General features: G+C 34.1%; 1 protein-coding gene across 2 annotated transcripts in view; it reads left to right on the plus strand.

Annotated features, from left to right (window-relative positions):
* CDH9 (cadherin 9) overlaps positions 1 to 26,188 on the plus strand; it is a 67,505-nt gene that overhangs the window by 17,201 nt on the left and 24,116 nt on the right. Inside the window, exons 2-3 of one of the 2 annotated variants that reach the window (XM_041412973.1) lie at positions 3,211 to 3,505; positions 24,609 to 24,728. In XM_041412973.1, the coding sequence (XP_041268907.1) occupies positions 3,211 to 3,505; positions 24,609 to 24,728 (415 nt within the window). The remainder of the gene's footprint in view (positions 1 to 3,210; positions 3,506 to 24,608; positions 24,729 to 26,188) is intronic. The other variant, XM_041412981.1, reaches the window with a different exon arrangement.

Genomic DNA, 26,188 nt, shown 5'->3' on the forward strand with positions numbered 1-26,188 from the left:
ACTAGAAAGAGAGAAATGTGTGCAAAGGAATATTAAGAAGTGCAAATTCTCAGCACTGTATCTGGGTTATGTCTTCATTCCAACATGTTTCAAATGAATTAATGAGGATGGCATTTGTTATCAGCAGTCAATATGTACTATATATACATATTAAGGATCTGATGTATTATCTACTTTTTTTTGGATGTTTGAGGGGATTTTTTTTTTTATTTTTCTTTGCAGGTTTGATTTGCGGGGGTGTTGGTCATGGGGTTTTTTCATTTATCAAAGTGTTTCATGTTTCTGATTTGCAGGATATTTAATTTGTGATATGAGAAAGGAAATGTTTGAAAAGTTTGTGTTCCACCCATGTGAAGTTTTTGCTTTCTAACCTCCCCAAATCCAATTAGAGAAAGGTCATGTAGAACAAATAATAGGAATGATGTTTTGCTTTCTGTGAATGGTGTACCTTCCCAGACCTGCTGAGTCTGTAAAAGGTAGAGGGAAATGACAGCAGTCAAGGATTACTTCAGATCACATTTATTAATAATTTAATGCATTAATACACATCATTGTATGTATTAATATATATTAGTATATTGATAATATGTATTAATATTATTTTTCCAGTTTGAACATCTGAGCCTCTGTCACATATCTAAAGAGTTTACTAATGAAAAAAATTCCACAAACCATTTTGTATGTAAATTTATTTACTGTAATTGGAAACAGGAATTAGAAAATTTTTCTGTTCTCGTTCCTTGGTTTTAGTCAATAAAAAGGCACGATTTTTATAACGCACCACATTTTTGCATGTGATTTACTGCGGGCAATTTTCTGTAGACTTTACGTAGAGAAATTAACATTTGAAAAGCTGGAATTGTATTTTATATTAGAAATTCAAAATATTTAAATGGCTCATAGAAGATTACTATTCATCAAGAAACATTATAGATTAGTCAAAATTACATTGCACTGTCTCTTTACAAATATATATCTCAGTATACTAATTTTGCATAAACCTTCACAATGTTATTTGAAGTTATTGTGTCTCAGAAGCTGAAAGCATATTTTGTATTTATATAATTCTAAACAGTAAGAAGATGGGTTGATTGCTCTGTTTTTCACAACTAGTATTTTATTTTTATAGGATGCCAGATAATATTTTACTTTATTTATTCTTATATATGAAAATGGTCTCTTTTCTTTTCCACAAGCTATGAACTTGCAAAATTGCTTCACAGAAAAAAAGAGATTCCTGTAATGTGAAGAGTAAAACAAAACTTGCATAGGAATTAGAAATTGTCACATTTAGGATAAGCGATAGCTTGCAAACATACTTTTAGTACTTCTTAATAGTAAATAGTCAATAGGTGGTAGAACTCTTCATTGCCAGGAAATCACATTCTAGTCACAATTTTATCATGCTTGAAAATTTGGTAGAAACTTGATACAGGTAGAAGCTTAAAATACCTATCAAAGTTTGAGTTACCTGACATCTTTGTAGATAGTTTAAACAGACTGGTAAAATAAACAAGCCTAATCTCTGGAGGCTGTGTATATTGTTAGGAAGATGGGTAAAGTAATGGCAATGGACAGATAAGATTTTTTGTCAGAACCACTTATTAGCATAGAAAAGATCACTGCTCCCACTACTTGCTTATTGTTGTCCCTTTCAGAAGGTTGTAGACCCTGGTTGATGACCAGCAGAGTTGCTCATATGAGCAGTCAAAATGAGGTTGGCAAGCTCATAATATTTCTATTTACAGCCTGCTGTTCATCTGCACCTTTTAGTGTATAGAACCTCTTTTTAGCAGATGACAATGCAATACTTAATAATTTTCACAGGTATTTATTAGATAGAGAGTGAACACAGTAGGCATTAAAACTTACTATGAGATGACCTATCTTGGATGATTGTCACATCCAATCTTATCTCTTGAAGATCAAAACAGTATTTGGTGACTAGTGTTATGATACAGCGTTAAAAGAGAAGTGAAAGTGAATAATTTGGAAAAAATCTATTGCAATTCCTTCTTCATACAGGTAGAATAAGAAAAATGTTCAATGGTTCAGCTATGAAACATGGAGGTAAACACTGACAGGAATACAGAAACAAGGCAAAATGTGGCAAAAATAAACTTACTGTTCTAGTGACTCTCTAGAGTAATACCGTTATTGATACTGAGCAAGATTTTCTCAGGTTGTTGATATACTATACTTTTGTATTCAGAAAAGTAGAAAACATGCCAAGATAAGATTGTCTCTGTCCATGCTTGAGAAGCACTTAAGTCACCAGTCTGGGGCCAGATGTGACTGTAAGGATTTATATAGGGAAAATTTACTGCATAAGCTCATAAAAAATGAACTACAGGGCCATGTAAATGAAATGAGAGGAATGGACTCCCGAAGAAGTGCATTATGCGAGAATTTCTAGTGCATGGGTCAGCTTCAATGTCTTGTTTTGATTTTGGTTTTACATACTTTTCCATAATAGTGCTGTATGGCAAATTAACCAGTGCTTGTAAGTTCACAAGGAGAGTGTTTTGAACTCTTACAAAGAGGTTGAGTAGGAAAAGGATTGTTAAAGCCCTCTCTATGCTTTGAACATTTACCTCCTGGTGTTCTTGAAAATTATTTCTTCTGTGTGGAGAGGACTAGTAAGAAGGAAGCAATCAACAGAGGTAAGATGTTCCTTTAAAAAATAAAATAAGACAAAAAAATACAACTAGAAACACAAGTTACTTAAATTAGAACATTTATAGGTGATTTGGGAAGGTTCAGAATCTCTAATACTTAAAACTCATTTCTTCTGTTTTGTTTCAAGGTAACATATTGCCTGCTCAGCAACCAGTAAATAGAAGACAATAATTATTTTACAAATAGAAATTTGGGAATTTTGCAGTCCCTGTCATTTTTTAAAAGGAAAATTATGGTAGTTTCTGGTCATACTGTTCAAAGAACTACAATTTTTTGTTATAAATTTGTTATTTTAAATAGCATTTCAACATTCTCTACATCCTCCTCTGTCCTTATGGGTTTGTTTGCAGCTATTTTTTGTGTATGACTGAGCCTAAAATTTTCAATTTTTCCAACAGACTGACAGAAGATAACCACTACTGACCCCAATTATAGTCAAGATTGTACAGACGTATTCATATATGCTGAATTATTTGATCTGTAATAACAATACATATATTTATAAAATTCTTCTTTTCTACCTCTCTGAAGCTACACACTGACCAAGATAAAGGAGATGGAAATTTAAAATACATATTAACAGGAGATGGGGCTGGTAGTCTGTTCATTATAGATGAAAATACAGGAGATATTCATGCTGCAAAGAAATTGGACAGAGAAGAAAAGTCCCTGTATGTGCTACGTGCCAAGGCTATAGACAGAAAAACTGGAAGACAAGTGGAGCCAGAGTCTGAATTTATCATTAAAATCCACGATATCAATGACAATGAACCAAAATTCACCAAGGACATGTACACCGCCAGTATTCCGGAGATGTCTGGAGTTGGTAGGTAAAAACTCCTTATGTAAAATACAAAAAGATTTGAGATGATTGGGAACTTATAAGTAATTTATTATTTGAAGCACTTGCCACTAGCTGCTGTGAATATCCATGGAACAATTTCTGTTGCCAGCAATGTACCATAAATAATTGGATTCTGCTTTTATTCATTTGTTTCATCTTTATCCACTTCTTAATCCTTTTTCCATGCTATAAACTACTCTTTAGTCTTTCAAGCCCACCAGAACCATCAAGAAATGCAGCATGTATGGCTGTCTCATCAGTTACTACATAGTTTTGTCACAGCTGATGCTATCACTTGCATAAAGAGTATAATCTTTTTATTTTAAGGTCTAATTTACCAAAACTTTTTGTACCTTTAGACAGAAACAATTTTAAATGTGTAAGTATGTAAATCAATCAATATATCAAAATGGTGAAAAAATATGTTTTACAATTTTTTTTTCCTTCTTTTTGTTATCAGTATGGATAGTTCCTGTTGGCAGGTTGTTTGTTTGTTTGTTTACTTGTTTAATATGGGCTTTTTATATATTACAATATATTTAGAATACTATATTTGCCTTTATGGGTAAAAACGTACACCTATTTATAACTGCTGAAATGAAAAGTAAAAATGTGGAGTTACAGTAGATGTAACAAATACAGCATAACAGGAAAATAATTCTCTGAGTTTTGTTCAAATATATAAAGTGATAGATAATATTCACCACCAGCACACATTCATCAGAAGATATCATGATTACCTAAGTGCTCCACCTTTTTTACAGCAGAGACAGTTTCTCTCATAAGTAAACATAAAATCCCTAAGCTGTGGGAAACAACTAACAGAAAAAAAAATCTCAAGAGTTATTTCCTTTTCATGATTTACTGTAACGGTTTGCAAAATCAGCCGTGGATGATGGCATTGTTAAGAGATACAATAAAATACACATAAAATAATCTTGTGATTAATATGCATCTTCACAAAATAATTTCCAGAAGCTAATATCTCTGAGAGAAGTAGTAGAAGTATTATAGAATTAAAATTTATTTTATAAACATGAGAGTATAAATACTATTTCTATTTATTATATAAAATAAATAATTTATAATGTACTTATAAAATATTTTATAATAATAAAATAATATTCTGTAATGAGAAAGGAACAAATACACTACCATGTGTAATGTGAGGATCCCAAGCATGCTTCTTTTAAAGATATATGGAAAATAAGGTAATCCTTTTCATTCAACATTTTCTTTGCTGATAATCACTGAAAGAAAAATGTTGGCAGATCACCTGCCATATTTAATTTGAAATATATTTGTAAGGAAGGAACTCTATGGGAATAGATATGAAAAAAATGATGTTCATGTTTAACATTATCACTTAGTCCAACTTTATTAGAGTCAATGGGGAGGCATGAATAAAAGAGAAGTGAATATGATACAGTGATTTGGCACTGCCTGAGACATACTAAATCTATGAAATGTTTATATTTGATGAGGAGGATGACAGCATAAGTACCATAATGTATTTTAAGTTGGGGGAGTGTCCATAAAAGACACAAGAAAAGGTGAGTTTTACTTTGAAACAGAGTTTGTGTATTTTTCCTTAAGAAAAAGGATATAACCAGCAAAAAATTTTCTTTGGCTTCTAATATGAAGACAAAAAAAAAGGATCTGAGTTACTCTTTCCCCAGTTTAGTTGACATTTAACTGCAGTTTAGGAATATAAAAAAAATCCACTGGAATGGGAATTTTTAGCATTTGAATTTGATTGAATAAAAGTAGTTTTTAATTTTTTTTAAAGTAGAATACAACAAGAACCCAAATCCAGACCAGTTCATTCTAGAAACACATATTCTATATTTCTGAATTTCAGTCATAAGAATGTTAATTCAAGAGTCAGGATGTACATACAGATGTAAATAAGATTATGCACATATATATATATTTCTACTTGGAGTCCCTTTTGTACAATATTTTTGTAAAAAAATCCAACTTAAACAGAAGCCCAAAAGTTGAAGTTGTTAAAGCAGTAAGCCCAAACCTTTAGCTGCTTCTCTCCTGTAGAATTTAAAGTGTAATTTGAGGTTGGAGTGTTGTGTAAAAGAAGTCACAGAACCACAGTATCATAGACTTTCCTGAACTGGGAGAGAATCTCAAGCATCATTGAAGTCCAACTCCTGGCCCTGAGCCAGACACCCCAAGAACACCTTGTGCCTAAAAGCATTGTCCAAATTCTTCTTGAACTCTGTTAGGCTGGTGCTGTGGCCACTTCCTTGGAGAGCCTGTTCCAGCGCCCAACCACCCTCTAGGTGAAGAACCTTTTTCTAATATCGAACCAAAACTTCCCCTGACACAACTTCAGGCCATTCCGTCAGGTCCTGTCTCTGGTAACCACAGAGGAGAGATCAGTGTCTGGCCCTCCTCTTCCTCTCACAAGGAAGTTGTAACTGCAATGAGGTCTTCCCTCAGTCTCCTCTTGTCCAGGCTGAGCAGAACAAGTGGGTTCAGCCATTCCTCATGCAGCTTTCCTTCAAGGCCATTCTCCGTCTTTGTTGCCGTCATTTGGATGCTCTCTAATAGACACCAATTTCTTTCTCTCTCTTTCTTTCTTTCTTTCTTTCTTTCTTTCTTTCTTTTCCCTTTTCTCTTATTTCCTTACTTTTCTCCTTTTTCCCTTTCTCCTTCCCTTCCCTTCCCTTCCCTTCCCTTTTCCAGCTGGTGATACTGTGCCTCATGCACCGCCCACCCCAACATAGTTGGCCCTTCTGGCTGCCATGTCATGAAGTAAGAGCAAAAAGTAAAAATATTGGTTGAGCAATACATATTAGAGCTATTGCTGCTGTGAAAGACAGAAAGATAGAAAGACAGAAAGACGAAAGAAAGAAAGAAAGAAAGAAAGAAAGAAAGAAAGAAAGAAAGAAAGAGTCACAAAATAGCATTTCAAAAAACCATTCCAGAATAAAAAATTATGTGCCTTTTAATTGTATATTTTCCTCTAAAACAAATGGATAAAATAAGAATAATACAAGAAAATCAAGAAAAGAGTGAAGAGAGATGCGGAAGAGAGCGATCACCTTTATTAAGACTACTGAAATGAAAAATCAAACTATTCCTGCACTACCTACATAAACACTTGAGTTTATGATGGATATTACAGATAGACTGTATATAGAGATTCTTGCATACCTAATCAATGAAGCTTTCTGACTGGAAATCACTATACGATTACACTATATACACTATAAAAAATTAGATGCACTCATGAAAAGCAGGTCAAAAATCTACAGGAAAATCCCAGTTTCAATTTTTTATCTCTTTCCAATTTTCTCAATTTTGTCTAGAACCACTTTTTTCTTTTTCTTAACTATTATATTTATTATGTTTGCCAAGTGCAACAAATATGACAGCAGATATTTATGAAAACCCAGGAAAATATCACTAAGATTAAGAAACTGAAGAGGGATCATCACTAGCAATATTTCCAGCTGTGTATCTATCTGTTATTCAAATTGCAATCATACTATGTACTTCTCAGTGTGTTACTGACTGTTTCTTGGAATAACTATGTCTAGAGCACACAAGAGAAAATGGTAAGTCAACACCTCTGACAGAATGTGTGATTTTCAGTACCAATAAGCAAACTGCCGTCATGTTTAACTAGTTTGATAGTAAGAAGAGTGAAGGCATAACGTGGATTTTCAGCACAACCTATTCAAGCCCATGGGGAAATATGAATGCTTATTTGTGCACTTGTTTGTTCAGCCATCAAGTTATATATAAATTAGCCCTGCTATGCCTAAGTAGGATCCAATCCAACAGTGTTATGAGTAAACCTAAAATGCTGTGTAGCAAAGTTAGTACTGGGAGTAATCAAAACCACTGAAGTGAGCTGACTGCAGAGTCATTTCAGATAAATTTTATGTAAATTATCATGTTAAACTGATATTGACTTCAGAAGTTGAATGAGAAAGTTAGTTTAAAGCATTCTAAAACTCAATAACATGGATTTTCTCATTAAAATCATCTGCTGTACTGAAGTGCTAAAGTATAACTGCTGTAGCTATATTTTAGGAACAATACTAGAGTGGACTGGAAGAATCCTGTCAATCATGTTAGATTTAGTAAATTGATTAAATAAAATATAAGTTCAAAAAGTGAGAAAAAGAGGCTAGGAAGACCCATAAAAATTAATCAAAACATAATAAAAGAAGCAAATTTTTAAAAGAGGTTCAACATTTTAAACTGATGGAATGCCAAAGTTCTAAGGTATAGTTTTGGTGTCAATGAAGAATTGGTGGATTTCAATCATGACCTAGTCTGAACTACCTATCCAAATCCCCAAACTTCAGAGAAGTTAAATATATATTATGCATCATGATTTTTTTTTCTTCATGTAGAATGAAAAATTCAGCATTAATCACACTTGAAATCTACTCATTTCTTCTTCAAGGCTTACATGAGTATAAGATCAGTCCAAGTATTTTTCCAAGTGAAACATTGCTAAAAAACCCTAAATAAAATCCAATCAAACACCACACCTCACTGAGTAAACCACTTTTTCAGGCTATAAGTAAAGTTATCAGGAACTTTTGAAATGGGAAGTTAGCAATGAGATGTCCTATGTATTTAATCCCTTTTGGCACTCAGGTCAATATTATTACATCCCTCTGTACCTGCTTTGCTAACTTTAATAAATAAGGCTTACCAGTTTTATCTCATTAGGCTTCTTTAGCATGCAGCTGATGAGCATTTCACAACAAATTTTTAATGTTTGCATTGATTCTTTTAAGAAAAGGGACAATGTCTAATTTAGTTTACCAGTCATTTCTTTAAAATGCTACTTTCTAAATTTATATTTTCTAGTAAAAGACACATAACATATTTTAAGATTTCTACACAGGAGGATTTCTACATGGCACACCATATTTTAAATGGTTAAATTTAGAGCATGCAATTTTTCCATTATATCACTTTTATTGAAAATAATCAGAATACAAGAGTTTTTCTTTGGCTGGTCAGTGGGGTTTGTTAGAAGAATGTTATGTACAAAATATAAATATGGCCATTTTCAACTGAGGTGTAGAGGATTATAGCAAGACTAAACATTCCTTGTATAGAAGAGCTATTCTAAGTAAAAGATACAAATAATATATATATATAAAAGACATACACATGAATAAAATGTGAGATGAGCACGCAGTAAAACACACTGGGTAATATGCATTACTGTTACCATTTATTTTACTGTGCTGTTGTCATTGAGTGCAGTAGTATATCCTGAAACACCAATTGCACAATGATTCTCTTAGAAGTTCCATTGTCATTGTTCAATATTTCTATAATATCTCTAGGGAATCTATAATCATCATGACTACTGCTTCATTTAAGTAAGACTACGCTCCATTCTATTATTTTTAGTTATACCATGCTTTCAGCGTCACATAATCCCAAGTGCATTTCTAAAGAACAGTTTGTTATTTTGTATAGGAAGCTCTTACAAGAACAAGTAGGCCATATAGTTAAAAAATCTAAAAAAAAAAAAAGCAGAAAGGAAGAAAATGAACCAAGTGCAGTAACCATCACATTTTCTATTTTTGAATTTGCTTATGTCAGTAACTATTAACCTACAGATGTGTAAAAACAACTAAAGAGAAGCAGCTCTCATCTTTCAAGTTTCAGCAGGAAATATTTATATTTTCTCTTTTGCATATTTTCCCTGGTTTCAGATGTTTATAAAAAGAAGCTATAAATGACTGTTTCGACTTTGACACAAGCTTTAAAAACTAGTTTGCTAACTTGCAAAACTTCAGAATTCTAATTGTTAATGTGCACTCTATTTTAAAATGAATTATTGAGTTAGCTTTAAGAGAAAGATACATTTCAAATAAATATTTAATCCACAACTTCATATTTTACAAGATAGAAGTAGAATTCATTTTAGTCAAACTAAGCATGATGGCAGAATACTTTCAATATTTCTTTTTGCATTTGCCACTGCAAATGCAAAAAGAAATTCTTTCAATTTGAAAGAATTTCAAAACCTTTGTAAATGTCAGCATATTTTTAAATGCAAAATTTTTATCCTAATTTAAGTTCTTTCTTATTTTCATGCAATAAAATTTATTTGTATGAAATAAAAAAAAAAAATAGAAAATAAGAGTTCAATGTCTAACAACATTATCTTAAGCCATCAAGGTAAAAAGTCAAAACACTCTTTTTATTAAGTAGTCAAAATCATAAATCTTTCTAGGATATTTTCAAAGAATTTTGGAGTATTTGGGTTTTTTTCTTTCACTTTTGGGCATGAAGTCTGTTAAGGACATGTATAGAATTTTTATTAGGAAAATATATAGAAGTATTTATATGCATTTGGCATGAGGAAGAACTCTAAAAAAAGTAGTATGAATAGATGCTTTAAAACTTCATATTTCTAATATTCAAAAGAAAATCACTAGAACACCAAAAGAATCTAATTTAGATCATTATTATTTTTACCTTAAATTCTTCTATGCATTGTCTACACATTCATCTATGTCTATAATATGGACAGCATCTTCCTAGCAAAAAGAATGTCTGCAAGGGACTTATTGCAGCTCTGGTACTGTAAGCAGGTTGTTTTGGATTTATACAGCCCCACTGATTTCAAGCTGCGTGTTACAGAAGTGTTAGGATTTTCCTGTATGTTGTTCATTCCACAATCAATGTGTATAATTTCTCTAAAATTTAAATATCCATTTAAAAATACTATTGTTCTTTGTTACAGACTGAAGATAAAATAAACACCTAAAATACAATATAAGTAATCACATCTAAAACTAATATGTATCGACTGTGTGTATCACAGGATCATAGAACTCCTTGGCTTGGAAGGGACCCTAAAGGTATCTAGGTCCCTTGTAGGCCATGGGCAGAGACACCTTCCACTAGACCAGGTTGCTCAGACTCCATCCAACTCAACCTTGAATGCTTCCAAGAATGGGGTTACTTCTCTGGGCATCCTGTTTCAGTTCCTCACCATCCTCAAACTAAATAATTTCTTCCTAATATGCAATCTAAACCTACCCTTTTTCAGTTTAAACTAGTTCCCCCTTGTCCTGTCTCTAAAGACTCTTGTGAATAGCCTTTCTTCCTCTTTCTTATTGGGTCCTTCCAGGTACTAGAAGGTTGCAATCAGGTAGCCCTAAAGCCTTCTCTTCTCCAGGCTGAACAATTCCAATTCTCTCAGCCTTTCCCCACTGGAAAAGTGTTCCGTCCCTCTAATCTTTTTCATGGCCTTCTCTGGACTTGCTCTAACAGGTCAATGTTGTTCATTTTCTGGGAATCCCAGAGATACCTATGCACCATTCCAGGTGGTCTCTCACCCTGCTGGCCAAGATGCTTTTGATGCAGACCAGAACACGTTTGGCTTTCTGTGAGAGCACATTGCTGGGTCATGTCCAACCTCTCATCCAGGAGCACCCTCAATTCCTTCCCAGCAGAGCTGCTCAGTGTTCATGCTTCAGCCTGTGTTGATATGGGGCATTGCCCTGATCCAGGTGCAGCCCCTTGCACTTAGACTAATCCTCATGAGATTCCTGCGGGGGCAGTTCTCAAGCTTGTCCAGATCCCTCTGGATGGCATGCTGTCCTTAAGATGTGTCAATCCCATTACTCACTTGGGGTCATCTACAAGTTTGCTGAGGCTACCCTTGAGCGCTTGGTCTATGTCATTAATTAAGATATTAAATGACACTGGTCCCAATAAAAACTCCAGAGTGACACTGCTTGTAACTGATGTCCATTGCAGCACTGAGGCATTGACAATACACACCGGATGTGACTGTCCAAACAGTTCATTATGGACCTAACAGTCCACCTACCAAATCACTCTCTCTGCAATTTGGAGAAAATAATGTTGTGGGAGACCACGTCAAAGGCTATACAGAAGCCTGGATAGAAAACACCTGTAACATCTTTGTGAATATTTCAAATAATTCACAAATTTAAAGTTTACATTTAAGTTTAGCATTACAGATAAGATATCAAGGCACAGTGGCACACTTTTTCTCCTTTTTGGTCTCTGTTCCCTCTCTGGTGTGATCTCTTGTGTTTTTGCCACTGTCCTCTGAACCCAGAAGAAGAAAGTTTAAGGAGCTAAAACATCATATAGATGGATTTTTCAAGATCAATATTCCCTTTCTATTACTTCTTTTCCCTGATTCAGATAACATGAGGTTAGATGCTAGAGCTAGTGTTAGGGAAGTGGCAGGAATATGCAAAATATAGCAGGTAAAAGCAGGTGAGACTTTCATCCAGCTAAATAATCACTTGACATATTCATTTTCCTTCAGCTACAAAATCCTTCTAACCTAAACAGGATTCCCCACTTTCTTTCTTATTTTTTTCTTTTCTTTTGAGATGGGGAAAAATTTGATTTCTTATTAAGACACCACAAATCTGAGGCAGCACATTGGGAAAACCAGAATGATTGAGTCACCTGAGTAACAGCTGACTCTTGATGCTACAACAAACTGGGGTTTTGCATAAGTGCTGTCAGCAAGTAAAAGTAACTAGTGTTTGTTGCTCACACAGGAAGGTATAAACAATTTTTCTGTTTCTGTCCTGTGAGAACTGAGCCACTGTCAACTCACTGTCAGTCTGTGACCTCTGAGCTCCCTTAGACATCCAGCTGCTGACCTTTCACAGTGTTCTGGTCTCAAATATTTTTCATATGAGAAAAGAAGGTGCCAGAAGTTCAAATGCAGCAATTAGTAAGCAGAATAAGTGACTTTTATAGCACTATATGGGACTTTAGGATTCATCAATTAATTGGTCTAAATTTTGGAGATGAAGTTTTAAGCTGACTACAAACTCATTTAAACATAATTTCCTACTACTTCATAGAAGACTAGAACAGCTCTACTCCATAGATATGCCATAATAAGTTCAGCTACTGCACTAATGGACGTTGAAATGTCCATTGGAATAGCCTTGGAACTACAGTCATCTTGCCACATGGGATGTTCAGATCTGGATTGTGTTAAATGTGCCTCCCCTTTCTATCTCTCTGATAGAATCTCTTTCTATCTCATTGCAAAACTGTTTGCCTGGCTACATTATTGCAACAAATTTATTATTTCCCCTTATCTATGTACATTGAAAGCAAAATAAAATTTAAAAAAAAGACAAAAAACCCCAAAGCAATAAACTCTCCCAAAAGAGACCTGTGCATCTCTAAATCAGAGCTTGAAACTAGCATTAAAAGTTCTTCTCTCATACCTACATTAAATATTTTTTGATGCATTAATTTTCCTACTTTTATTTCATTTGATTTTCAGCTATAACATCAAAATCTGTGAACAAAAGCATAATGCTCCCAGAATCTTCATATCAGCACTTTTACTTACACTGCAGGGAAATACAGTGGGATATGGTCTGCCTGATTAGAGATGCTGTCCCTCTGACTGGATGTTAAATCCTTTCATCTTTCATGGCTTCACATCTGAAAACCAAAATTATCGCTTACATTCTGAAAGAGCATGTTGCTTCAGCCAGTGTCTAAACCTCTTGATACCAACATACACCCTTCTATACGTCCTTTGATATAAACGTGTTACTATTCACAACCATGTGCAACCTGTTTTCAGAACCACAGTAAATGGAATTCCTATGCACAATGCCAGTTTATAGGCACTTAATTTATTCCCCTATGAGCCTTTGAGGCTTACAACCACCAAATAGCTTTCCTTGTTTCAAGACATGCTACAGAATAAGACTTGCAGTGAGACCCTTCTCACATTTATGGGACCATATTGAAGCCTGCAACAAGTGAACTGCTGCTACTAAGGACTGGAATAGCTGGCACTAATTACCAGTACCAATATTAGGAACCCCTGGGTCTTTTTGAGAAGGAACATGTCAAACAGAGGCATATGTGTGTTATAGCCTTCATTGCAACTAAAATATGCCAGACATTAAACTAAACAGCTTAGAATTGGACAGATTATGCATTAAAAGTGCTAACATTAGTGTCACTGTTTATATCAAGCTAATGAAGAGTTCTTTTCTGAAACCATGCAATTATGTTCCTTTATGTGCACTTTTAGGGGTCTGAAAAAAATCCTTTAGGTGTCTGAAAAAAAAACCCTTTTCTTCATTTAAACAATTTTTGAGAATGGAATTTCTCAAATACTGTTTTTGTAGTTGCATGGGAAGGCTGGTTACACAGATCTAAGTCAGGAATTGCAAGTAACTAGATAAAAGGTAAATGTGTTTGAGATTTTTTTATATGTATCCATAAAAGAGATCTTTCAAATCACATTGAGAAGTATAATTTTTTTTTTAATTATTATTGTTTGTTAGATTAAAGTCCATCTGGGATGCTTAATTAATCTAATCTATTGAATGCAGAATATTTCCAGTTTTTTATTTTAAAAAGACAGCTTTCTGAATACCTGAGTATACACCTTAGTTGCTAATATTATGCAGCTGAGTGTAATGTTGAAGTTTTTTTTTTTTTTTTTAATCATGCTAACACCTGCAAGCATCTATTTTGAAACTAAATCATAGAGAAAGGGTTGTTTCCATTGATTTGGTTTGGTTTGTTTGTTGTTCCCTACCAGATTTCTGAATAACTTCTAAGAATCTTTAAAACATATAAATAAACCAATACAGATTATATTTGGTTCAAGATAAAAAACATTTTTTCCAAAATATTATAAATTAACTAGTCATCACACAGAGAGAACACACATAAAGATGCTTGGACATAATTTTCAGTCTTCAAAAGAGATAGCAGTCCTATCAAACAGATCAATCTCTCACAAAACAAAGGTCTAAATTCTAAAACCTTCATTTATCCTGTAAACATCTTTTTGTGAGTTCTCTCACTCCACCTTAATCCTCAGTTTTAGTAGATTTACTGGGAAGTTAAAGCTTTACCTCATGTAAATCTGGATGATTAGTACCATTTCAATTAAAAATTATTTACCTACAGAATTCCAGCAGCCTAAGAGTAGAAAACACAGGAAAAGAACATTACCTGCCCCCAAGAAGTCCACTATTTACCTTATGATAAAATATGTGTCCATAAGGGATACAGTATTATTAAATAAGAAATGTCTCACTTAAAATGTGCTTATATGTAGATGTTTGTATACATATACATACACATTAGATACATATGTTTGTATATATTACTTAAATATGTTTTTTTCAATTAAATCATTAAAATAGGTATGATAATTGATTGCAAGTTTATAGCAACACAGAAGATCAATTATAGGAATGGCAGTTACATGTGTGCTTTTCTTACTTCGATTAATACTTCCGCTTGAATTCTGTTATAAAACAGCATTTTTCCTTCTTACCAATCATATAGTCATTTTGGAAATTTTCTGTACCATACACAGCCTTCAGAGAGTCAGGAAAATGAAAGTAAGAAAAATGTTATCCTCCAGTGTTATCTGGACTCTCTTGTCTGACTTCTGCTTATTTGAAAAGAGCTTGATATTATTCCCACTGTTACTCATACTTTAGTAAGCATGAGAACAAATAGGTTACAGCATTTCTCATGTATTTTTCTCAGTATATTTCAAAATGTACATCTGCAAGTTTCCACAATGACAGAAATCCTGATTCTCACATTTACTTAATTTTGTACTACCTTACCAGATGCCTCAGAACACTTTCCAGAATAGCTTTTTCCTACAACCTCATAGATGCATAACGCTGTAAAATTAAGATCAAGAATGATTAAGATCTGTACAAGTATCAGTTTTATTCCTTATGAAAGTTGTTCATATCTTCATATTCAAAATACATTGCTCACATCTAATTGGAGAATAAAAACAAACAACCCCCGTACCAAACCAGAACAATACAATCTAACTTAATGTCCCCAAAGTATGTACATGTGTGAATATCTTACAGTTAACTGCCAATAAACTCCAAATTCTCATCAACATTTCCTGCTAGAAAGGCAGCTCAATAACAGTTACTTCATTCTACTCCAAGACCAATGATAAATAACCTGTGATAAATTAGGCTATGTACACAGTAAAAAAAATTGAAAGCTTTATTTCCTCATAAAGTCAAAATATGTGACAGTCGTGAAAAGAAATTACCACACACCTAAAGGGTAGCCACCTTTTTAGTTCAAAGATGTGGTTTAGGAGAGAGGAAGGTTAAAAAATAATATTATATTTCATGGTCCAGAAGACTGATACTTACTGACTTCATGACTACAATTTTAAATTCACCTTGGCTGTCAGTAAGATATGTCTACCTGAGGAAAATAAACAAACTGTTTAAAAGCATATGCCAAATTAATTTTCCCTGAGTCTTAATCACCACAGAGTCTCAGCATTTTCAAGTTGGCTCAGGCATTTTTAAGAGTATTTCCCAAGCAAGTAACTTATAGTCAGCACCTTTAATTTTCTTCATGCCCATTTGTGAGATATGTCCAGATGAGATTGTCCCCATGATCATTTTCTGTCAGCGGAGTCTTGCACTAAATCACCAATGAGCTTCCAATTGATTTGCAGGCATAGTGAAAACTCAACAGTCTTTAGCAAAACACGTTAGCCTTTGAATCATTTGACACATTATACTTAAGGCATTTGAACACTTTTGAAGGTAAATGAAGTGCCTAGAGACAATAATAGCAAAATCTCTTGATTGACCCTACTTAATATTCTAGACACATACCTACACCAATACACTCACACATATATATGTACTTACATTTGTATTTATTTATATAGATGCATGCACACTCTAGAAATGTTCTGCTTTTGTGTGAAAATGGTACTTTAATTATTGTAACTTTAAAAAGCAAATAATTGAGATAATTCTGGAATTTATTAATTTGCTTTGTTTTAGACTCCATTTCTCCTCAAAATTGTAGGTCTTTATTGTTATTTTAACAGGCGATATCCAGAGTATCTAAACATCATTGAAGCAAGAGATTTTCAAGAATCACATATTATAAACTAATGTAAATTTAGGGCTGCCATAATACTTCATTGACTGCATTTTTATGGAAATTGCTGCTTTCCACAGCTGTATTAATGTTTAAAGAGAGAAACTTTATCACTACCCAAAAAGGAGTTCCAAGAGATGGCAAAAATGATTCCAAGTAACATAAAGATGAGACCAGCCTGTCATTGTAAAAATTATGTTATTGCTTGTGGTCATAAAAGAGATTCACATGTGGCTTTAAAATGCACCTGTTTGCAGATCTGGCAAAAGTACAAACTCTGTAAAGGTTCCCATTAATTTGTATTAGAAACTAATTTTGAAAATACAAAGGAGAGTGAGATTCTAGTTCTCATTCATAGACAGAAATTCAAAAACTCATAAAGAGATACATAAGCTGAGATCAAAAAAGGAGCAAATAAAAAATAAGTGCAGAAAGTTAGCTTGTTCCTTCTCAAAAAAAAAAAAAAAAATTCACAACTTTTAGTGTGGCATTGCGAAATACAAAACAGTACAGGATTTTTTTTTTACTTTTTTTACTTTATAGAATAATGACTCAATCATAGAAATGCTATTTCTTCACTACTCTTAGCTTCCTTCGTTCATGTAGTACAGCTTTAAGATGCTTTTTGCTTTGCCCTTTTATCAAAAGCAGTTGTGGTCTTCCAAAAAATTTCCAAAGTTCTGACTAAAAATTCTATAAATAAAACTAAAGCCTTCTTTGAAAATGTCGGCTAAGAGTAGGGATTTTTAACCAAGAGTTAAGCATGCTGCAGCCTATATAAACTACTGCTTCTCTTAATAGGATCAACAGGGTGAACTCTTCCTATGCTTAAGCACAAAAACAGCAGAAGGTTATTTCTCTCTTTTGGAGTATTCCAGAAATTAAGATGGGGCATAGGGTGAAAATTGCCACTGTCATCTTTAAAAAGCAAGTAAGTTGTGGAGCTGTTGGGATTGACCTGTCATGGAGGGCAGCTGCCAGTTCATACAGGAAGCCAATTTCCACATCCCTAATGGGCAGATTAGGAGTAATCAGGGTGATTTATGGCCATACTACAGCGTTACTTGTGGCTCCTTCAACATGTCAATTTCATTAGCAACTACTTCTAGTTGGATCAACCCTCTGTACATACAGCAACTTCAGGCTCAGAAACATATTACCGGTGAATTTCACCATTATTTTGAACTGAAATTTTGAGGACAATTCTGTGATTAAGTATTTTAATTGGAATTTAGTGTATTTTTAAGCATAGAATGTAGACATTTGTTCTGCCTTAAAAAAAGTGTTTTCTAATTGTAAAGATGTACAGTGTATTGAACAAAATCAAGACTTCTAAGCTGCAAGTCATTTATTAAGGATGGCAGATAATTTTTTACTGTACCTCCTTAGTCATTAGAAAATGAAATGTAAAAGCTAATCTGCGTTAACACTTAAAAGAGTCTGACTACTCTTTTCTCTGTTTCGTCTCTGCCATTTGATTGCACCAGTATTACTGTTTCAGAAGTAACTTTATGGTGAGAAGGGGAAAAAGGAGTTTCACAAAAGAATAAAATTGCACAGAGTTGTTCGCTCACCAGTCCTTCAAATTATTCCTCATTCTTTTTACTGTTTCCCACTTGTTATTGCTCCATAATACTTTCCAAATTCTCATGCCGGGCATCTGATGCACTTCACAGTTACAATTACTGCCAAAGGAAAACTAAAGTTACCGCATCAAGGTATCAAACAGTGGGAGGGCGAGTGCCGGAGACTTTGTTCAGCTTTAGCCATTCTTTCCTAGTTCAGTTTCTGACATTACGTTACAATGGTGTATGCATTTTATTCACTGGCAAATGCAGGCAGATTATAGACAGAGCAGTTTAGTCACATTACATCTCTCTGTGTGGTGAGACAATCACTAGCACTTGGTTCCTGCTCTAATGCAAGCTCAAATAACACAACCTAAAACAGGGTTTCTTTCTGTCACAGGAAAGGATGCAGTAAACAAAACCCCAAACCATCCCAATGCAACACACACAAGTAATTATGAGCATTGTTTCCTCATTTTGTTTACAAAATATAAAGTACTGTTTCTGAAGTAAAAGTGTGCAAAAATAGCATCTTGTATTTCTGAAATGAGTGGTTTGGTCCATCTGCTTTTACTGCTATGGACTGAAACGAAGACGAGAAAGTAGGGAAAGTAAGGCTACAGTAGGCAGCATAGCTTGGTTTTCTTATGTCTCTCACAAATTACTTTTAGTCACATTAGCAGATATTGCAGTGACTCTTTACCTATACCACAGTGGCGCAAAGTTTGTGATTCCTGGGTTGGAGGTCAGTGGATATCAAAAACAAAGGCACATTAACCATGTACAATAGCTAGTATATCAGCTGATTTCTCAATCAAATATTTTGTGAGACAAGAGACACAAAAATAAGACAGCATGTTTTTAAGTGAAATTAAGCTTCACCTCATAACTATGCAATAGATTATCAAAATTGTTAAACTTGGTAAAACGTAATTCATGAATTATTTATTCTTTGTCCTCTTTTATGCCATCTTTTCACTTTCTCTCTTTTGTCTTTTTAAGATATTTCTTCTCAATATATATGCCTGAACTACATTATAAGGTCCTTTCTACTTTTCCATTTTAATGCTATTGCTCTCTTGATTCTAGCTTCTCAGATTGCTTACTTATTCTAAGTTGGCTTTATTTTATTTTATTTTCCTTGGTCATGCCCATTTACTCCTCTTCTGTCTTGGGTCATGTATCTATTTACTTGTTGAAACTTACTCCTTTTCTTCTTTTATTTGTTCTTTTCCTTTGTTCTACAAAATCTTTCATGCTACCAACCTTCTGGCCCTTTCTACATAAAAGGAAAACCAATCTAGTGAAAACCTCACTAAAATGTGGTCATATAAAAAAGTGCACCGTTTATTTTTGGTTTGCTATTCTTTCAGCTTTCTAGGTAGATTTGTCTTCTAATCAAAATATAAGAGTTGTATCTCAACCTTATTTACTCCTGCCCTTCACATATGAAGTAGTCAGAAGGGATGTCACCCAGCTAATGTGGAAATGAGATACTTGGTGCCTTATGAGATACTAGGGACCCCAATGCCTCTCAAAACGTTTTAGGCTTGGGTCAGTACCACATAGCTCCTATTCCATCATTTGTCTAGTTCATTGTCTTCTTGCTCTCCAGAAAGAAACAACCTTCTCCAAAAGACAAAAGTGGTTTAAAAACCCTCAAAATTTCTGTAGCTCACTTAAAATTTCACTCATGTTTTCAGCAGAGGCATCTCCAGACTACATCTGCAAAATCCTCGGAGAGATGTTGTTTGAGCAAACTACATGTCCATTCATCTTCTTTGGGTTTCCAGGCATACAAAATTCTCAATTTTGCCTCCAGAGGTTTTCCAGAGCTTACCCAAATATTTTTCACATGTAAAAGTAACCCTCTTCTAAAATCTTCCCTCTGTAAATAAACTTTATGAACAGCAGATTGTCATTGTGTTTGAAAACAGGAAGCAAGTATAAGAGCTTCTCCTTTAGGGAGATAAACTCCTTCCTGCCTCTCCAGTTACCCCAGCTGGTCTTCTATTTCTGAAAATGAAACAGACTTTCTGCATATACACAGACAAAACTCCTCTGTAAGAGTCAGAACTTTTCAATAATTGCCAGTTTTGACAGAAGTCAACTCAAAAAAAATAGAAATGAAGCTGTCTCATAATGTAAAAAACATCCTGTTTCAGCATTTTCAGATTCTTTTACTTCAAAACAACTTTTTGAATACTTTATACTTACTAACCAAAGCCTAAGCCTTCTTATTTTTTTTTCTTAAAATCAGAAGTTTGAGTTGTTCTGAAATACTAATTTTATAAAAAAAATTACTGTCATTTTTTTATCCAACATTTGTGGTAGAATCTTGAAGCACATGGTACTAACAACATAATCTGCTAATTTTCTTCTCCCAAGATGGAGAGAGCACTGTTTAAAATTAAGGTTACAGAACAAGTTATCAGTAAAACTAAAATTTTCCAGTAGACACAGATATATCCTTCTGACTGGCAAAAGCTGTTGTAATTCATGTCAGCCAAAAGAGCCAAGTAGGAGCAAGAGTTGCATGCTGAACAGCATGACTTCACATCAAAAGATAGCAAAATATGTACCTGTCTTATCTGGTGGAAGACCTCTTTTGCACTGCAACAATCCTCCTCAAGCTATTTACTTCAGTTTTGCAATGGACTCTGGCATCATGCTGTGAGACCTAATTATACCAGAGGGACACTTTCAAACACTTAATAGCACAAAGGAATAAAAAGCATTTTAAACATAGTTCATAAAAGCATTCTTGCTTCAAATATTGTGGTGTTTTTTTTTTTTTTTTCAAATATATGACTCACTCTTTAAGATCTCTAGTTATCTGTGTTAGTGACACTCAATTCTGACACTTCCTAGATACGAAGGGATGCTCTCTCTAACTCTAATAGTTTTCCTTTTTGGGTTCTACAGTATTACATGCACTTACAAGAATTTTTATGTATACACAAATATATGCAGAAACACTGCTTATGCAGATTTGTCTTCTCTCAGGTTACGTTCAAAGTTTAGCTTGTGCATTTTGCTGCCCCTGCATTAGGATCCCATACATCATACAACATCTATGTTATCAAAGTGCTTAAGTTTCCATTCTCAAGACAAAGAGGAAGAGATGAAAAAGAATGAAAAAAAGAAAAGAGAAGAAAAAAAGAGAAATAAAAAGAGAAAGGAAAAGGAAAAGGAAAAAAAAAGGAAAGGGAAAAGAAGACCTTCCTCTTGAGAATTCTGAGATTTACTTACCAACCTAAAATGCATTAGAACTGGCTGGGTTGGATTGGGTTGAAGTGGACTTGGCTTTGCAGAAGAGTGATGTTTTCACTACTTAAGACTCTTACTGCAGTTATTCTCACATTTTCTGTGTCATCCTTCACACCAATTTGCTCTGCGGCACGTTTGATCATGGCTGGCTGCCAGAAGCCCACCCAACTGCTCTCTCATCCCCCTCCTCAAGAAAACTGGGAGAGAAAAGAAAATGGAAAAGCTCATGGGTTTAAGTAAAGAGTGAGTGATTACTTATCAATTACTACAATGGTGAAATCAGAAGTCACTTGAAAAATTAATTTACTGCACATTAAGAATAGAGTTGGATGGTGAGAAACAAAGGTAAACACTAAAATAACTTCCCCCACTCCCTGTTCATCCAAGATTGTACTTGATTCCTTCACTCCTGCTGTATTCATCCAGACTAGCCTATTTGTACTTTAAATCAAGCTGATTTCCTCTGACAAATGTGGTAAGAGGCTGCTTGTGAGGTAATCTAGACTATAAATAAACAAATAAATGAACAGATCATACTGTGGCTACCATTCAAGTGGAGCAAAGATAAGGCCTACTTTTCTGTGATTAAAAAGTTTTACCTCTTTACCAATTATTCTATAGTTAATATTGAGCTCCTTTATTTCATTGCCTTTATTTCACTGGCCTTTCTGACCCAAACAGCTAAGAGAAGTGTGTTATCTCATGAAACAAAGTCACACAAGTACTGTCTATCATTTGTGAACATCCTTCTTTTTGACACAGCAGACTGTTGGCAAAGAGTTAACTGCCTGCTGACATTGAATTTTTTGAGGCTATACTCTTGTTAATATTTTTTCACAGTTGTACTATTAGTTTAACAGAAAGAAGGAGATTTGTAATACTATCTTTTCACCACATGAAAAGTTTCTGTGCGGTTACATCTTCTGTACTCTCCTCAGCAACCATAATTATATGGCACTTGAGCCTCAGGAAACACACATTCCAATGAGACAAACACAGAAGTCTCTCAAAGACAGCCCTAAGCCCTGTAATAACTGCTCTAAAAAAGAAACAAACAAAAACTAATTCAAAAAATCTAGCATTTTTTCTCTTCACCAAAACACTATACTGGGAAAATAAAAAAAGAACATTCATGTGCACTTGGTTGTTATAACCATACTCAAACTTTTGTGTCAGTCCCATGACAGTGCCTAGACCAGGAGGCCACAGAAAAAAACCTTTTATAATCATAAAGGTATTTTGGGTTGGGTTTTTTGGCGATGGACAGCTAAATTACTCTTGATTCTTAGGTTCTAGATGCTACAATGTCACACATTATAAGCACATTATTCTATTGATTATGTTTTTTATAGGCTAGCAAGGGATATTGACTCTTCTTTCTCTGTTTGTCTTAAGGCGGCAGGGGATATAACTTGCTTTTCTGAAAGCAGATGGGAGTAATGGAACTTTACAATTATCAAAGAACTGTCTTGATTTTTTTGTCCAGATGAACAGTTCTGCTGGACACTGCTAGTGATTAAAATGTCCTAAAATATTCACTTCTTAGGGATAATCTTTACAGCTCAGCTTGGCACACAGATGACATCTAGCTGTTTAACCAGGCAAAAAGTAATCCAGATACCTGATGGCAAAAATTGTCTTCAGAGTCTGATGATTTGTGACAAAGCATTTTTACAACATTTTTGTGCTGGTTTGTTGCAGAGAAAGAAGTATTCATCCTCTCTTGACATGTTCTTCAGATAACCTGAAATATTGGGAATTGTTGTGTAGGTAAAACTATTATTTGTAAAGTTGTATTATGTACTACAAAAAAAAGGTTGCATCTAACAGGACCTGATAATAATGTTATCATCACAAATCTGTTTTGATAACTCTGGATTTCTACTTTTCCCAATCCCTGGGATATGCTCAAAAGCAACAGTACAAATGATTCACTTCAGTGTCATTAATCACAGGTAAATGAGGGTCTTCTAAACTTACAGTCAAGGCAGACATTTTCCTGCAAGTTATCTGAGGGATAACTTCAATCTAGAGAGACTGAAGGTATAGAAAAAGAGGAATAGGAAATGATATCAATTAAGTCAACAGTGCTTACTAGAACTTTTCCTTGCAAAGAAAGTGAAGAAAGTGAGATACCAAAAAAAAAAAAAAAACCCAAAAAAAATTCCACCCCCAAAAAAAACAAAAAAAAAAAAAAAAAACAAAACCAAACCAAAAACCAAAAAAAAAAAAAAAAAAAAAAAAAAACCAAACCAAACCAAACCAAAAACCAAAACAAACAAACAAAGAAACAAACAAAAAAACCCCCAAAAACCAACTGGCCAAGAGTAGGGTAGGGCAAAGAACTTCTCAGTTAGCCTTCTTCCCCTGCAAGGAGTCAAGCACCTTTACACCCCTAGCTATTGGGCTGCCTGCATCTATCTAGACATTTGTCAGTGCTAGATTGTGTGAGCAAAATGCATTCTGACATCTAAGTGCTAAGAAAAAAAAAAGCCTGTGAAGGATACCTTTGTGCTTTTATATCTTATAAGAAAGGCTTTAGAGAAGCTTTAATTTGCTTCCAACCCATAAACTACACCAAATTTATTGGCTCACAGTACTCATAATCCTGTATAACCTATATTTTCTTTTTTATGATCACAGGACAAGGGTAAACTATTGTCACGTAAAATAAGCGAATGCCAAAAAAAATCAGTAACATTTTATGCCCTATATTTGCCAGATAACTTTGACCAAGAGAGAAAAAAACAAATACAATCCCACAAATAAAATTTCTTCCTGCAAAACCAATCTTCTAATTTTTTTTTCTTTTTAAAGGACCTCAAAAATCAGTTATGGATGAGACAAAATGTTTTACTGAGCTAGAATTCAGACACTTGACATTTTTCATCTGAGCAGAAAATGAGTATGGGGAAATTTGATTTAGGTTTATTTATTAATTAAGCCAAACCTTTAAGTGAACAGTTTCAGCTGAGGCTGTGTTATTGCCAGAGAACAATCTTCATATCTGTTTGATCACCAAAAAACCTAATGCTGTGTTGAGTTTTAAAAACGTGTCAGTCCCTGTATGTTTATCTTGTTAAACTGAAGCATGAATCTTAAGTGATAATGATTTTAGGTCCTGGCACCTGGAAGATGGGATTTTATTTTACTGTCTCTTGAGTAGGATAACTCTGGATTGTTCCATTGTATATTGTTTGATTTCTTACTGAATTCAATACTGCAACAACTTTATGGGTTTTATAAGAAGTGGATGCCTTCCTTAAAATCTGCTGATTCTTTGCTTGGTACCCATTTAGGCACATCTGTTATTCAGGTGACAGCCACAGATGCTGATGATGCTAACTACGGGAACAGTGCAAAAGTGGTGTACAGCATCCTCCAGGGCCAGCCATATTTCTCAGTGGATCCAGAAACAGGTTAGCAATCCATTCAGTCTCACTGGAATCAAAATAAAAGTATGGGGTTTTTCTGTTTAAATAATATTAATGCAGAAAATTTGCTTTTCTTGGTATAACTAAGATTTCCAGAAGATGATTACAAACTGTAAAAGCCAAAAGTTAAAAAAGAAAAAAGGTGTAAAGTACTGTAAAGGGTCCAAAGAATCATGAAAATTAATCACAAGCCTATTTTACAGTAGTTTCTGGGAAATTAATCTGTTTACCTTTGAAAAACATAAATAGGAGCTGGACATTATCATACTATAAGGCAAAAAAAAAAATCTCATAGGCAATTAAATATTTTTAGAAGTTTGGAATAGATCCCTGACCACTGATTCTGAATCAGTTAATTTTTAACTTAAGCTTTTTTTTTGAAGCTGCATTATGATTCCAAGAGGTATGGGAACTGAACCAAGTATCATTAATGCTTTCAAGTCGAAAAAATGAATTGAAGCCTTTTTCACTGTTATGCAAGAAATTGGATAAAAAACAAGCACAAGCTATAAAAAAAAAAAAAAAAAAAAAAAAATTTTGGATATCTATTACTCAAAATTAGTGTTCAGAAAAGAAAGTGTCACCAGAACTCTCCTCTTCCAAATATCTGATCCTAAGGCACTCAAGACTCAGTAGGCATTGCATTAGTTTTTCTTGCATATTATCAAAATTATTCTGGTTTTCTAACTGAGAATTTAAGTGCAATTCTGTCCATAATCCCTGAAATTCCTAATCCATTGAGAGTGCTCAGATGATGGCTAACTTTCTGTTGAAACAATTTGGGTTTTTTTTTCTAAATACAGCAAAGACATAATATTCAAAAGATAATTAATGACACAGCTACAATTTTAAAAGGGAGCATAAAGAAGTTGCATTGGATAAAAGTGTTTGGGTTTCCCCCCTTTTTCAATCTCTCTTTTTTTTTCTCTTTTCTCCAGTCCCCTACTCAAAGATCATTACCAGTGGTGAGCAGGGAAACAGGACCAGTACTACTCGGGCAATAACTGATGGCAGCAGGTGTTTAGGCAGGCAGACAGTAAGGGAAACACCCAAGACTCTCATCTTTAGTTCAGGGATTATTTTTCATTTTAATCCAATTTGCTGTTTTATGTTACATGTATTAGCAAGCCTAGGTATGATAATCAGAACCTGGTAATCCTGGCTCAGACATAAATGTCATAACCACTAAGCTGCAAAGGTTTTTTCTTTATTTCACTCACTTGCTAGAAGTATAAATTTTCCAGGGTTGCCTTTTTTTTTTTTTTTTGTGTGTAATATCAAACTGAGCCTATAATGAAAGCCATCTTCTGAGAAAGAAAAGGAAGTGCTGTGAATCCTTCAAGCAGAAAAGGATACTATGCTTACATTTACCACTTCACAGGAGAAAGCTCTGCTCACTCCAGCTTTGAAAAGCCACCAGTCTTCTAAATAAAAATAAAAATAAA

Source organism: Onychostruthus taczanowskii, unplaced genomic scaffold, assembly GCF_017590055.1.
Source record: "Onychostruthus taczanowskii isolate IOZ18803 unplaced genomic scaffold, ASM1759005v1 scaffold102, whole genome shotgun sequence".
Classification (NCBI taxonomy): Eukaryota; Metazoa; Chordata; class Aves; order Passeriformes; family Passeridae; genus Onychostruthus; species Onychostruthus taczanowskii.